The 17,065-nt window shown below is 34.9% G+C and overlaps 1 protein-coding gene across 1 annotated transcript in view; it reads left to right on the forward strand.

Moving 5' to 3' along the window:
* Positions 1-14,412, forward strand: part of LOC134231547 (uncharacterized) — a 21,818-nt gene extending 7,406 nt beyond the window's left edge. The window contains exons 2-3 of the mRNA XM_062713512.1: positions 6,275-6,322; positions 11,025-14,412. Of these exons, the coding sequence (XP_062569496.1) occupies positions 6,275-6,322; positions 11,025-14,119 (3,143 nt within the window). The 3' untranslated portion in view covers positions 14,120-14,412. The remainder of the gene's footprint in view (positions 1-6,274; positions 6,323-11,024) is intronic.
* The last annotated feature ends 2,653 nt before the right edge of the window (positions 14,413-17,065 follow it).

A 17,065-nucleotide genomic window follows, 5' to 3' on the forward strand; every position in this document is an offset into this window, starting at 1 on the left:
CACTGGGCAGGAAAGATGAAATTCATGTGGAATCATCCTCAGGTAGTGTAGATTTAATTTGTCCAAATCATGACCCCCAGGGCAAGGGTGGGGCCAAAATTGCCGACCCAAGTTTTACATAGGACTATATAGGAAAAATCTTTAAAAATCTTCTTCTCCAGAACCACTGGGCCAGGAAAGATGAATCTCATGTGGGATCATCCTCAGGTAGTGTTGATTCAAGTTTGTTCAAATCATGACCCCCGGGGCAAGGGTGGGGCCAAAATGGCCGACCCAAGTTTTACATAGGCAAATATAGGAGATATCTTTTAAAAAATTCTTCTCAATTATCACTGGGCCAGGAAAGATGAAACTCATGTGGAATCATCCTTATGTAGTGTAGATTCAAGTTTGTTCAAATCATGACCTCTGGCCCTGGGGATAGGGTGGGGCCAAAATGGCCGACCCAAGTTTTACATAGGGATATGTAGGGAAACCTTTTAAAATCTGCTTTTCAAGTATTTCAAAGCTATGATTAGTGATATTTATATGGAATCATCCTCAGGTAGTGTAGATTCTAGTTTGTTGAAATGATGAACGCCTGGAAGGGGGGGGGGGTAGTAAATTCAAGCCCGATGTGCTCAGGTGAGCGCTGTGGCCCCTGGACCTCTTGTTTGGGTTACTTTCAGATTTAAAATATTAAAAAGTTTTTATAAAATATTGTACTATAATTTAAAAACATATTAAAAAGAAAAATTGTAATCAAACTCCAAGAATAAGAATAAGAAAGAAATAATTATTCAAAGGAATGCACATCATTTAATGATACGTATCACAAAATGTACACATGATCTACAACATCTTTGACTTAGACACATTCCATCAAGATATTACATAATTTTATATCTAGTTGGCAACTGAAGTTTTTTTTTTAGGATTTTTGCATCCCATTCATAGAAGTTACATACCATTTACATTACAGTAAGTTTTATACATTGTAATTTCATTACACAAGAGATACTGTACCTGGCCATAAGTGAGTCATAGTTTTTTTTTCCACTATATATTTCATTGAAAAATGCATTTTTCTGAAATACTATTGCAATATTATTTGTTGATAATTTTTCATGACTAAAACACCATAAAATGCTGAATTCTTTGTAGTTTCTTCATATTATTAGCTCACCTGAGCCGAGGGCTCAAGTGAGCTTTTCTGATCAAAATTTGTCTGTTGTCTATCATCGTTGTCGTTGTCGTCGTCGTCGTAGTCGTTGTCGTTGTTGTAAACTTTTCACATTTTCATCTTCTTCTCAAGAACCACTGGGTCAATTTCAACCAAACTTGGCACAAAGTATCCTTGGGTAAAGGGGATTCAAGTTTGTTCAAATGAAGGACCAAGCCCTTTTCCAAGGGAAGATAATCATGAATTTGTTAAAAATTAATGGCATTTTTAAAAAATCTTCTTCTCCAGAACCGCTGGGCCAGGAAAGATGAAACTCATGTGGAAGCATCCTCAGGTAGTGTAGATTCAAGTTTGTTCAAATCATGACCCCCGGGGCAAGGGTGGGGCCAAAATGGCCGACCCAAATTTTACATAGGAATATATAGGAAAAATCTTTAAAAATCTTCTACAGAACCACTGGGCCAGGAAAGATGAAATTCATGTGGAATCATCCTCATGTAGTAAAGATTTAAGTTTGTTCAAATCATGACCCCCGGGGCAAAGGTGGGGCCAAAATGGCCGACCCAAGTTTTACATAGGAATATATAGGAAAAATCTTTTAAAAAATCTTCTTCTCCAGAACCACTGGGCCAGGAAAGATGAAACTCATGTGGAATTATCCTTATGTAGTGTAGATTCAAGTTTGTTCAAATCATGACCCAGGGGCAAGGATGGGGCCAAAATGGCCGATCCAAGTTTTACATAAGAAAATATATAGGAAAAATCTTTAAAAAACTTTTTCTCAAGAACCACTAGGACAGGAAAGATGAAACCCATGTGGAATCATCCTCAGGTAGTGTAGATTCAAGTTTTTCAAATCATGACCCCCGGCCCTGGGGATTGGGTGGGGCCAAAATGGCCGACCCAAGTTTTACATAGGGATATATAGGGAAACCTTTTAAAATCTTCTTTTCAAGTACTTCAAAGCTATGATTAGTGATACCTGGGGTATTTATATGGAATCATCCTCAGGTAGTGTAGATTCTAGTTTGTTCAAATGTTGAACACCTGGAAGGGGGAGGGGAGTAAATTCAAGCCTGATGTGCTCAGGTGAGCGCTGTGGCCCCTGGGCCTCTTGTTTCAAAATAATTTTGTCTTTAGTAATTGCAGTGAAATCACAGGTCAAGGGCAAAATAGAAATTTTAAGACTTCAATTTGTTAAGAAATCTTGGTAATTTGAGGTTAGAAATTTTTGTCTTGACAGTTAACAATATATTCTCAATGATTTGAGTATCATTTTGTTTGTCATTTTAAGACAAGAAAATTTGAATAATTCTTCATGATTCAGTGAAAAAATCATAAAAATTGAGCTAAAATTGACATCACAAGTTTTTATAAAAATTGGTTTTTCAATGAAATATATAGCATAAAAATGCAATTATGACTCACTTATGGCCACATACTGTAGTCTTGGATCTGTCAACTTAATTAAGTTCAAGATCTATTAAATGAAAGGTGCCTAAAGGTTTCTCTAATTCAAGAAATATATTGTCATTAAGCATCTTAACCAAACAAATATATCAATTGAATTAGATTATTTTGGCATGATTTTAATTCTGTGAATTTTAAAATGCATTATTTTCTACCATTTCTATTGAAGCTGTAAATTACGGGAAAAAGTGACATTGAATTAATTATGACGTCATAATGGATCTAGCACATGCTTATAAGACACATTCACTAGTTATGATGTCATACGACGTAGGTTCTACATTAAGCAGATGAACTACCTTTAAAATATTATAATAAGCAAGGGCCCTTCATCCAGAAATATGAATTTCAAGGCTCCTGGGTCAGGGGTACCACAGAAGTCGGGGGAGGGGGGGGGGCTCTATTTATATACTGAAATGAATAAAATGTATGAAATCTGCTCCTGTGGACCTAGAGTCAAACGTTCAGGTGTAGTATATGCCACTACTGATTATTGCTGAATATTACTAATTTATAGTTGAAATGCATTTTTCCCTCTACACTGCCTATGGGTATTAAGTAACCAATAAGGATATGGAAATAACGAATAGTATTCAATCTCAACGTCCATTAAACAAATATACAAAATAAGAGCAGAGCAAACTCGGACCTCCGAAACATCAGAGGTGGGATCAGGTGCCATGGAGGAGTGAGCATCCCCTGCTGACCGGTCACACCCGCCGTGTGCTCATTGTCATAATCAGGAAATAACGGAAAAAAAATCCGTAGTCAATTCAGTGTATAAATAATGGACTAACAATTGGTATGAAAAACGTCAGTCAGCATTTCATTCAATGATAAATTGTATTTGCTGACAAGGTCATTGTATCGACCATAGAATTTACGAAATGATGACTTTAAACGAGACTGTTGATATTCTTGTTTCATCAACTTGCTTGTCAATAATTTGCCTCGTTTAAGAAATTGTTCATACGTAGAGCATGCTCTTGCGTATCGAATCAACTGAGATATAAATACTCCGTATGCAGGTGATGAAGGTATATTACTGCATAAGTAAGGGAAGTTGACGATAGAAAAGTTAAAGTCATCACGTTTATCATATAGCTTGGTTGTTAGATAACCATTTGTGTCTTTTTCAAGTAAAATATCCAAGTATGAAGCAGAAGTGTTGGACTCTGTGGTATCTTTTATCTCAAGCTCACCAGGATATATCGTGTCGACGTAGGAATGGAAATTATCATTATTAATTGACAATACGTCGTCGATATATCAAAATGTCGAGTTGAAGGCCACAGCAAGTGTTTTTTTCTTTTCACGCAAAAGATTTTGCATAAATTCTGCTTCATATGAATATAAAAATAAGTCTGCTAATAACGGAGCACAATTTGTACCCATGGGAATTCCAATAGATTGTTGGAATACCTGGTCTCCAAAAACCACATAGATATTGTCAATCAGAAACTCAAGCATCTTCTTGATGTCAACTTCAGAGTACTTATGTGTACAATCAGAATCTGTTTTAACAAAACCAAGCTAAGCAGTTGCTGAGTGTTTAGTTATGATGAGCAGTGGTGCCTTTTTCAAAATTGTGAATGCCATGGTGTCTAGTTTGAAACATGAACCAAACTCAATCATTGGAAAGATGATGTTCAGGTGACCTACAAGGCCCATGGGTCTGTTGTTCCTCATAGCTTTTGATTGAGAAGAGAATTAGGTCTATTATATTTAGACTTGTTCATTACCTATGACAAGAGCATACTAATATGATTTTGGACCACTTGACCTCTTGACCTAAATGTTTGACTTTATTTTTAGAAATTAAATTTTTGGGAAAATCATGATTAAATGATATTTGAGACAATATGCTATAAATAATGGCATCCCATCCACTAGGCCAGCATTTTTAGCTCACCTCAACAGTGTCGGCCTCGGCGTCCCAGGTTAAAGTTAAGTTTTTTGGGGCAGTTTTCTATAAGTATTTCTATGTCCTATATTGATTAGACATGCATGGAAGATGCTTCTAGTGTGTTTCATTGTACCAGTCAAAGTTTCAGATGCTGCAATTTCAGCAAAGGAATGAGCAAGTTAATGTTTTTGGAGCAGTTAAACATTTTTGGTGCAGTTTTTGGCGTAGGTCTCATTGCTCAGTAACTATAAGCCGTATGTTGACCAAACTTGCATGGATGATACATCTAAGGATGCATACTACTGGGCTTGCTTCGGATGCTGAATCTGACCTACATTTTCCGGTTGAGTGAACAGGCTAAAGTTTTTGGTGCAGGTTTCATTTCCAAGTATCTATAAGTCCTATGTGGACCAAACTTGCATGGATGATACATCTAAGGATGGATACTACCAGGCTTGCTTTGGATGCTGAATCTGACCTACATTTTCCGGTTGAGTGAACAGGTTAAAGTTTTTGGTGCAGGTTTCATTTCCAAGTACCTATAAGCCCTATGATGACCAAACTTGCATGGATGAGACATCTAAGGATGGATACTACCAGGCTTGCTTAGGATACTGAATCTGACCTACATTTTTCCGATTGAGTGAATAGGTTAAATTTTTTGGTGCAGGTTTTAACTCCAAGTAACTATAAGCCCTATGTTGACCAAACTTGCATGGATGATACATCTAAGGATGCATACTACAGGGCTTGCTAGGGATGATGAATCTGACCTATATTTTCCGGTTGAGTGAACAGGTTAAAGTTTTTTGTGCAGGTTTCATTTGCAAGTAACTTTAAGCCCTATGTTCACCAAACTTGCATGGATGATACATCTAAGGATGCACACTACAGGGCTTGCTTCAGATGTTGAATCTGACCTACATTTTCTGGTTTAGTGAACAGGTTAAAGTTTTTGGTGCAGATTTCATTTTTAAGAAACTATGTGTTCTATAATGACCAAACTTGCATGGATGATACATCTAAGGATGCATACTACCAGGTTTGCTCCGGATGCTGAATCTGACCTACTTTTTGTGGATGAGTGAAAATGTAAGTTTTTGATGCATGTTTCATTTCCAATTAACTATGAGCCCTATAATGAGCAAACTTGCATGGACGATACATCTTAGGATGCACACTAATGGACTTGCTTCGGATGCTGAATTCGACATACATTTTTTGGATAATAGACCAGGTAAAAGTTATGATTACAGGTCTATTTCCAAAAAACTTTCAGGCGTATATAACATTATATAAACCAAACTTGCACAAATGTTGCATCAAGAGATGAAAACTCTCAAATTTGCTTCATATGCTGGATTGTGATTACATTTTCATGAAGAACTAGATTAGATTTTTTATGTATGTCTATATCAAAGTATCAGATCAAAATTGCTTAAATATTTTCATTTTTGGAATGTACACTTTTTGTTGGTTAATTGTGTGACTGTGCCTTACTTAAAGACAGTGAGGTGAGCTCTGTAATCTCTGATTACCTATGTTTTTAGGTTCACAAAACATCAGAATGAAAAAGTCCCATAGGAAGAGGAAATTAAAAAAAAAAAAATTTTTGATACATTATCGAATTTCGTACATTCTTTTTTGCTTCTTTGAACTAATCTTTGATTTTTATTTTAAATAAGGGGTCAAAACAATCATTAAAATGTATTATGTCCTTTTCTTTATTTTCTCAGATGGCTTATCAATGCTTGAGAATGCAGCTATCCCCCTAAATGTAAAAGGTACGTATGTCATTTGGAAAAATCTGTTCAAGAACAGCAAGGCAAAGGTTTTCTTTAGAACCCCAAAATTGAAACAAACGGCAGCAGTTTTATAATTATACTTCATGGAATTACATCTGTAAACTTGTTTTTACAATAACTTCAGCATTTATGCTGTTTAATTTAGAATACTAGAAGTTGCTTTGACTGTGCCTCTGCCAACTGATTTGTTACGGACGTTCAACTTACGAATTACATTCTCTTCTTTCTGCAGCTGTTCATGAAATTGAAGTCATAATATAAACGAGGGGTGATCAAAAAGTTCGAGAACTAATTGAATAACTTCAATAACAAAAATCAAATTTGGTTTCAGTGTTGACTATATTTTCAATTAATCGTCACTGATTTTCATGCACATCTGTCACCATTCTGCGCATGCACGAATCGCGTGATATAGGCGGTCATGTGACCCCCTCCGTAGCGCTCTGTCACAAAAGCTGAAAGATTTATCTGAGTTTAATATTTCTTTCCATGTAAGTTAATTTTTATAACATAAACAGTTTAATTGTCAGGAATGGTCAAATCTCGGCAGCAGAATGGGTGGATAAGAATATCATTTCCCAAAATAAGCATGGCCACCAAAAAAACCCAAATCCTCTGTCTCGGAAGAGACGTTGATTCAGGGTTGATAGAGAATGGGTGCCTTCTTTTCATATCTAATATGTTTTAAATCTAAAGTAAATGGTATCTTAGGTATTTAATTATTATGTTATTGTTAAAATATTCAACTATTTTAAATATTGTTAATTAGATGTCTTTGATAGCAAGTTACTTAATTAAAAACACACCTCCTTTTAAACTTGCTATCACTGGGCAACATAACAAGTATCATTTTTAACCATCTTCCTTCCTTCACAAAAACCACCAATCCAATAATTGATTAAATTTATAGGAAGTTATATGTCTTTATAAACTGTGTGCAAATTATTATGCGTTTCTTTCAAGGGATTTTTAGCTCACCTCAACGAAGTTGGGGGAGCTTATGTAATACCCTCAGTGTCGGCGTCCCTGGTTAAGGTTAAGGTTTTTGGAGCAGTTTTCTTTTTAAGTACTTCTTCATGCTATATTGATTAGACATGCATGGAAGATGCTCCTAGTGTGTTTCATTGTACCAGTCAAAGTTTCAGATGCTGTATTAAATTTCAGCGAAGGAATGACCTGGTAAATGTTTTTGGAGCAGTTAAACATTTTTGGTGCAGTTTTTGGTGTACATGTAGGTCTCATTGCTCAGTAACTATAGGCCCTATGTTGACCAAACTTGCACAGATGATATATCTAAGGATGCACTTTACCAGGTTTACTTCATATGCTGATTCTGACCTACATTTTACGATTGAGTGAACAGGTTAATGTTTTTGGTGCAGGTCTCATTTCCAAGTAACTATAAGCCCTATGTTGACCAAACTTGCATGGATGATACATCTTAGAATGTACACTACCAGACTTGCTTCGGAATCTGAAACTGACCTACATTTTCCGGTTGAGTGAACAGGTTAAATTTTTGGTGCAGGTTTCATTTCCAAGATCCTATGTGCCCAATAATGACCAAACTTGCATGGATGGTACATCTTAGGATGCATACTACTAGACGTGCTTTGGATGCTGAATGTGACCTACATTTTCCGGTTGAGTGAACAGGTTAAAGTTTTTGGTGCAGGTTTCATTTCCAAGATACTATGAGCCCTATATTGACCAAACTTGCACGGATGATACATCTAAGGTTGCATTCTACCAGGCTTGCTTCAGATGCTGAATCTGACCCATTTCTGAGTAACTATCAGCCCTATGTTGTGCAAATGTGCATGGATGATACATCTTAGGATGCACACTAATGGATTTGGTCTGGATGCTTAATGCAACATACATCTTCCAGATAATGGACCAGGTAAAAGTTATGGATGCAGTTCTATTACCAAGAAACTACCTAAGGCTTATATAAACCAAACTTGCCCAAATGATGCATCAAGGAACTCTCTAACTTGCTTCAGATGCTGGATTTTAATTACATTTTTGTGATGAAGAATTAGTTTGAAGTATTTATATAGGTCTATTCCAAAGTATCAGATCAAAATTGCATAAATTTTGCAATTTTGAATGTACACTTTTTGTTGGGTAATTGTGAAATTTGCCTTCGTTAAAGAAACAACCATTGAGGTGAGCTCTGTATCTCTGATTACCTATGTATAAGATATACAAGAAATTTTACAGTCGCTTTTTAAACGAGTACGACTGAGACATTGTGACGTCACAAACAAGGATCAAAACTTTATTCAGCATATACTATTTATAGAACTTGTGTATTGCTATGTGTGTACCAAATTGTTTTCTAATATGAATTGTGGTTTTTAGCTCTACTGGTCAGAGACCAGAACAGCTTATGCGATAGTAATGCGTCCGTCGTCCGTCTGTCTGTCCGTCTGTCTGTAAACAATTTTTCAAAACGCTACTCCTCTTACAGTTTTGGTCTGATTTTAATATAACTTGGCACACAAGTAGACTACACAAAGATACATAAAATAGTGCAATGGTTTTTGATTTTGATGAACGGTGTTGCCATGGTTACTAAAAATAAAATTTTCTGTGAAATTCCTTTAAAACGCTACTCCTTCTACAATTTTGATCTGATTTCAATATAACGTGGCACACAAGTAGACTACACAAAGATACATAAAATAGTGCATTGGTTTTTGATTTTGATGAACAGTGTTGCCATGGTTACTAAAAAAAGAATTTCCTGTGAAATTCCTTTAAAATGCTACTCCTCCTACAGTTTTGGTCTGATTTCGATATAACTTGGCACAAAAGTAGACTACACAAAGATACATAAAATAGTGCATTGGATTTTGATTTCAATGAACGACGTTGTAATGGTTACTAAAAATAGAATTTTTTTGTGAAATTCCTTTAAAACATTACTCCTCCTACGAAAAGTAGACTACATAAAGATACATAAAATAATGCATCCATTTTTAGCTCTACTGGTCAGAGACCAGAAGAGCTTATGCGATAGTAATGCGTCCGGCGTCCGTCCGTCTGTCTGTCTGTCTGTCCGTCTGTAAACAATTTTTCAAAACGCTACTCCTCCTACAATTTTAGTTTGATTTCAGTATAACTTGGCACACAAGTAGACTACACTTAAATACATAGAATGGTGCATCAGTTTTTGATTTGGATGAACGGTGTTGCCATGGTTACTAAAAATAGAATTTTCTGTGAAATTTCTTAAAACGCTACGCCTTCTACAGTTTTGGTCTGATTTCAATATAACTTGGCACACAAGTAGACTACACAAAGATACATAGAAAATAGTGCATCGTTTTTTGATTTGGATGAACGGTGTTGCCATGGTTACTAAAAATAGAATTTTCTGTGAAATTCCTTTAAAACACTACTCCTTCTACAGTTTTTGTCTGATTTCAATATAACTTGGCAGACAAGTAGACTACACTAACATACATAGAATAGAGCATTGGTTTTTGATTTCAATGAACGGTGTTACCATGGTTACTAAAAATAGAATTTTGTGTAAAATTCCTTAAAAACGCTGCTCCTTCTACAGTTTTTGTCTGATTTCAGTATAACTTGGCACACAAGTAGACTACACTAAGATACATAGAATAGTGCATCGGTTTTTGATTTAGATGAACGGTGTTGCCATGGTTACTAAAAATAGAATTTTATGTGAAATTCCTTTAAAACGCTACTCCTCCTACAGTTTTTCTCTGATTTCAAAATAAGTTGGCACACAAGTAGACTACACAAAGATACATAAAATAGTGCAATGGTTTTTGATAAGTACAAACCAGTAGAGCTATAGTCTCGACAGAGACTTCTGGTTGATTTCAATGAATGGTGTTGTCATGGTTAATATAAATAGAATTTTCTGTGAAATTCCTTTAAAACTCGACTCCTCCTACAATTTTGATCTGATTTCAATATTACTTGTCACACGAGTAGTCTACACTATTATACATAGAATAGTGCATCAGATTTTGATTTCGATGAACGGTGTTGCCATGGTTACTTAAAAAAGGATTTCCTGTGAAATTCCTTTAAAACGCTACTCCTCCTACAGTTTTGGTCTGATTGCAATATAACTTGGCACACAAGTAGACTATATATAGAGTAGTTCATCGGTTTTTGATTTTGATGAAAGTGTTGCCATTGTTACTAAAAATAGAAATGTGTGAAATTCCTTTAAAACGCTACTCCCTCTACAGTTTTGGTCTAATAGCAATGGCTTCTTTTCTCATCCTTTGTTATAAGCACAAACCAGTAGAGCTACAGTCTCAACAGAGACTTCTGGTTTAGATATAGAGATAGTTTGCGAATGATTTGATCATCCCTAGTATATATCATGCATATAGAAGGTATTAAATACCAGGCCTTCTAACTTCTTTAAAAAAATGTTTGGTTGCTCCTGACTGGCTTAAAATGGCCCAAGTCAATCTTTTTATAAACCTCCAGGAATCAACTGAAGATATTTTATTTAATATTTCTAAAAGTTCCCATTCCATCTACATAGATGTTAAAAAATATTGAGAAAAAAATATTTTCCCACCTACATACTAACGGATTTTTGTTTTTAAATTTGAGTTGGGAGGGAGCAAGGAAACATTATTTAAAAGATTGCCACACGGTTTATTCAATTTTCTAATTGCAGTTATTCACGAGAAAGATATTTTACAATGGAAAGAAGATGACAGAGTTTTCCATGAATCTCACAATTTTTCGTCAATGCTAGAAAAAGTGAAGAATCAGGCCCATGTGACGTTTGTTGGTGTCTCAGGATCTGGGAAAACAGCAACAGCTCGTCACATCGCCCTTATGTTACAACAGGAAGGATATGAGATTGTACCAGTCAAAGAGATCAGAAAGATAGAGGACTATTGTGATCCTAAAAATCCACAGGTTTTTGTTATTGATGATGTGGTAGGTGTATTCGGGCTTCAAAACACGGAACTAAATCATTTGATGAAGTATGAAGATAGAATTATGAAGCCTATAATGCCAAAGTCAAAAACTCTCATGACGTGTAGAGAGGCGGTGTATAGAGAATCATTAGAGTCCAGTTCATTTTTTACAGATGAAAAAAATATTGTTTTGTTGCATGATGATTTTAATGCTTTAACGAATATAGACAAAAAATGTATATTGAAAATGTACAAAATAGATGTAGATCTGTTGTCTCCTGCTTGTTTGACATCAGCATCAAAAATGTTTCCATATCTTTGCAAAATGTTTTCATCAGAAAAAAAATTCCAATCATATGGTCCTGCATTTTTTGAAAATCCAGTTCCATGCATTTTGAAGGAACTTGAAGAAATGAAAAGACAAAACAAAATCCATTATGTTTCTTTGGTCTTATGTATGATGAACAATAACAAATTATCGGAGGGAATCATTTATGAAGCAGAGAAAGAATCGGCTATTCCAGACTTTTGTGAAATGAAACAAATCGTTCTGAAGAAATGCAAGGTCAGCAGTCATACTAATAATTTCCACTTTGTTGATGCAATGCATGAAATGGAGGGCACATACACAAAACTCAATGGTAATGAGTATAGTTTTGTTCATGATTCCATGTTCGAAATTGTTGCTCATCATTTTGGTTCCCACTTTCCGGAACTCATCTTAAAGTTTATGAGTAGCTATTATATTGCTAACAATGTAAAAGTTAAGGAACCTCTAATACAGATATTGGACAATAAACAAATGGGTGAAAATGTAGTCGGCAGTGGAGAATTTAAACAAGGGGAAAACAATATTGCAGTCAGTCAAGAAAAGAATGTTGGAGTAAAGTCATATGATCTCTCTATCAGACTTGAAGAGAAATACTACCCAATGCTAGCAAAGCGGTTGTACAGAGATATAGAAAATATGGAACTGTATGATGTTTTTATGAACAATGTTTTGAAGGAGCCTAAGGTTTATCAGGCTTTTGAGGATGTTTTAAAGACAAAGTCTGATACAGAGTTGGAGTCGTTATTTCTGTCAGAGCGTGAGGTGAGTAATGTTAAACGGTGGTTGCTGCCATGGTTGGAAATATTACCTACATTTATTATGGACATGATGGAGGACAGAAAAGAAAAACTGGAGAATAAGGAAAGGGAAGTGTATGGACTGAAATACACTTTGAGAGTTATCTGTTGGGTGATTTATTATGGACACAATAAGATTTTACAATATATTTTGAAACGAACTGAAAAGAAAGAAACAGGGCCTGTTTTGTTTAGGAACATCACAGAGACTGAAATTCCCGAAGAATACCTTCTAATTTTACTGGGCTGCTACAGTGGTGATTTAGAGACTGTAAAAATATTGTTGAGGTATATCAATAATGACACTCTTAACATGGTTTACAGCTCTTCATTTAGGGGAGCTTGTCAGGGTGGACATGTAAGAATGGATAAGGAGCTGTTAAAGCGTGCTTATGGAACATTTGATATTACACCACTGATGGCAGCATGTGGATGTGGATATAAAAGTGTTGTTAAGGAACTGATAAAGGCAAAGGCTAATGTGAATAAAAATGTAGGAATTCATACACCGCTCTCATTAGCATGTAGAAAGGGACATGCAAGTATAGTACAGGATCTGATAAAGTCGGGTGCCAAAGTCAACCCTCCAGTTCCTTCTGAAATGCATGATTACAAAACACCACTTGAAGCCGCATGTGAGAGTGATCAATCGAGTATTGTAACAGATTTGCTAGAGGCAGGGGCTGATGTCAATCTTAGAAGGTTTGACACAACGCCCTTAATAATAGCATGCATGCATGGAAATATACGCATAGTACAACAGCTACTAGACAAAGGGGCCGATGTCAATCTAAAGAGCGAAGAAAGTCAAGGTTACACACCACTGTTAAAGGCTTGTGAGCGTGGACACATGAGTATAATAGAGAAGCTGCTAGACGCAGGGGCCGATGTTAATATACAGGACTGGGAAGGGAGAACACCTCTACATAATATACTTTTATATAGTACTGAGACTCAGGAACCTGTTAAACTGATGGTCAATGGTTATGGTGCAGACCCAACTGTCCATGATACAGAAGGGTTTTCATCAATTTGTATTGCATTGATCAGGAAAAAAATTGAAGTTATAAATCAATTATGTAACAGTGAAAGTAACGCTCAGTCATATAGTCTGAAGTTGCATTTGTTTGACTGCTTAAGAGTCATAAGTCAAAGAACGGTGATGTTAGACAGCAAGGATGATGTGGTGGTTAAGGAAGGAGGAGTGATGGATGTGTTTAATTTGGGATATAAGTTTGAAGCTATCTTAAGAAGCAAAAGTGTTGTACTGAAACGTCTGCTAAAACTGGGTCTGGATGTTAACCAGTGGATAGAGAAGTATGATTGTTTTTCTCTTGTTAAGAAACCGGATGTCAACCAGTGGAGAAAGGTGTATAATTTGGGTTATGATATGAGACCTCTTCTGTTTACACTGATTGATGAGGGATTGATGTCTACAGATGTAGAGGATCTAGCAGAGAAGGTGAGGATCCTTGTGGAGGCGGGAGCGGATGTCAATGTGAATTACAGGATGTATCAAGAGCGTTTAAGAAGAAAAAACTCCATTTATAAAGGCATGTATATCAGTAACCCAATCTTAGTTGATACGAGGTCTGTAGTAGACAAAAACGGCTTGTCTCTTCTTGAGAGGACACGGAGACTCATAAATGTACATGTACCTGGGTGCGAAAAGGTGTTGGGTGTATTGAAGAAACATGTAAGACGATACTCTGTTTGAAAAAGTACATTTTACATCATTTATATCTCAACAATATGGTGTACATAAAAATAATGTAACACTAGAATGTGTATATTTCTTGCATTCCAGGATGTGAATATTTGTTACATTACGGGACATGAATATCGGTGTTCATCCTAACAAGCATAATGATTTTTTTTTCTTTTCAAAGCATAAGAAGGTTCTTATGCCATCTTTGAAATACTGACTAGTTGTCCTCACCTTACTCTGTGTAAAATTATTAGGTTGGTAGGTAGGTGGTAAAATATTTCTTTCCAGAAAATTTCAACATATTTTTTAGACCAAATAAGAGGAATAAAAAGAAAAGTATCGTGTCCTGGAATATAAAAAAGTTTTGGGTCAAGAGATTTTTAATCAGTCGATAGGGAGAAGGCAACAAAACAATTTTTTTTAGGTATGACTTAATCTTTATGTATGATAGCATCAATTCATTATATTTTGAATTCTGACTTATATCGCTGTAACATATTAATCAGCCCTAACTGTTATTGTGGACTTCTAGAAGACGCATATCATTTGTTTTTTTGTTTGTAAATATGGTGTAAAAGCAAGAACTTCCCTAATGAATAAACTATTATCATTTAATTATTTACATGTTATGGATGTACATTTAATGCTATGGGGCTATGGTTCTCTTACTATTGATCAATATGCCGAACTTTTCAAGACTATCCAAACTTACTTAATGAAATTAATGTGGTCGTTTCTTTTTAAAATAAGTTTACTTTTTTTCTCTTACTATCTAAAATTATATTTGTACAATTAACGAATTTATTTATTTGTTCCTTTCTTTTGCTACGATGTATGCAATTATGTAGTAGACCATGTGTATATATGTTTTTTTTTTAGCAATTTTATATTAGAAGAGCACTATCTAAGTTACTGATCTTGTGTCCGATTTTTTTTACTTTGTCAATAATAAAATATGTTAAATTCATCAATTCATTGGAAATTCCTTATACAACTAAGTTTCTAGGTAATTTTACTTTTTTTAATCATACAGTTGACAACCAAATGTGTTCATTGCTTTAGGTAGAATATGTTCATTCTTCATTGTATGATGTATGTTGTTAAACACATCATGTAATGTGCATGTTGATTATTAAGCATGTTGTATTTACATTGACAATAACGAGACTGTGAATATCAATGCACCAGGAACTTTTTTTAGTTATTTGCTTAATTTTTAAACTTTACTTTGAACTCCATTTTAATGGCTTATTCATTAATTTAATGATAGAAGAGTTGAAGGCATTACGTTTAAAATAAACGTTTATGTTATTCATTGTTAATTGCATCAATGTATAAAAGATTTTGCTATGATAATTTTTTGTCTCACTTTTGTATTGACAAGTTGTTATCAAGCATGATTCATCTTCACCTCCGTAATGTTGGAACATTTTCTCTAGATAAATTAGTTTGTTTTCTTGAGGATGTGTTTAATAAATATCGAGACCAATGTTATTCAAATTTTAAGTACAGATTGTAATTTTTATTTTTTTTTTTTTATGTGAGATAATGTTGATTCTGGTTTTATTAATGAAAGGTGTTCATTTCATTCGAGTTACAACTTGTAATCAATCATGATAATGTTTTCTTTTTATTTCATGTACTCACCTCCATATAAAATGCACCACAAAAACAATGTAGACATTTTTTTGTCTCCTTAAATAAATAATAAATTGTTCAGTTATCTTAGTTTTTTTACTCATCTCAGTTCTAGTAAGCCCTTTAGCTCACCTGAGCTGAGAGCTCCAATGAGCTTTTGTGATCACCTGTTGTCCGTCTGTAAACATTCCACATTTTCAGCTTCTTCTCCAGAACCATTATAGGCCAACAATTTTAACCAAACATGGTGCAAAGTTTCATGATTCTAAGCCAATATGTACGTGAGATATTCAAATAAAGCCATAAATTGTCAAAAGTAGGTCATCGTGACCTACTTTTTGGTCGTCACTCCCCGAAAACCAAGATGCGTAAACTCACAAAGATGATGATTCTAAGCCAATAATTATCCAAGATACTTAAATATAGCCATAAAACGTCAAAAGTAGGCCATCACGACCTATATTTTGGTCAACGTTTTTTGAAGTCACGAGATGCATCAACTGACTAAGTTTGATGATCATAGGTCTGAATGTAATCAAAATATATGCCTATTAAACAATTAGAAAACAAAGGTCTGCAAAGTTCAAAAGGTAGGTCAAGGTAACCTACTTTTGAGATTAAATTTTTTGACATTGTTCAAAGACACAAGATGCTTCAACTGACTAAGTTTGATGATCATAGGCCTTAAAATTTCCAAAATATGCCTTTAATTCAATTTGAAAACAAATGCCTGCAAAATTTAAAAAGTAGGTCACAGTGACTAACTTTTTCATGAATATGTTTTAAAGTCCCAAGATTCATCAACTTACAAGATTTGATGATTCTAAACCTCTCAGTGTCTGAAATAATGGGATTAAATGTTTTAAAAAAGATTAGTCATAAAGTTCAAAAAGTAGGTCACACTGACCTTCTTTTCAGTTGACCCAAGATGCATTAACTGACAAAGTTTGATGGTCATAGGCCTTAAAGTGTCCAAAATAAGCCTTCAATGAAAACAAATGCCCCCAAAAGTTAAAAGTAGGTCACCGTGACGTACTTTTGTTTTCCATGATGTAAAGTCCCAAGATGCATCAACTTACAAGATTTGATGATCGTAGTCCTTAAAGTGAGCAAAATATAAACATTTTTATTAATTGTATATTAATTAGGTCAACTTTGAAGTGACCTTGAGACCACGCCCTAAGCCCCAGGGTAATTCCCTCTGCAATTTTTAATCTTCGACATATCCTAATCCTTTTAAGTTGGTGAAAATCTGCCTGGTGGTTCTGGAGAAGAAGATTTTTTAGCAACCAGTTTTTATGGTTTTGTTTTTCTGAT

Source organism: Saccostrea cucullata, unplaced genomic scaffold (assembly GCF_032062105.1).
Source record: "Saccostrea cucullata isolate Sc308-1 unplaced genomic scaffold, CSIRO_AGI_Scuc_v1 ctg4044, whole genome shotgun sequence".
Classification (NCBI taxonomy): domain Eukaryota; kingdom Metazoa; phylum Mollusca; class Bivalvia; order Ostreida; family Ostreidae; genus Saccostrea; species Saccostrea cuccullata.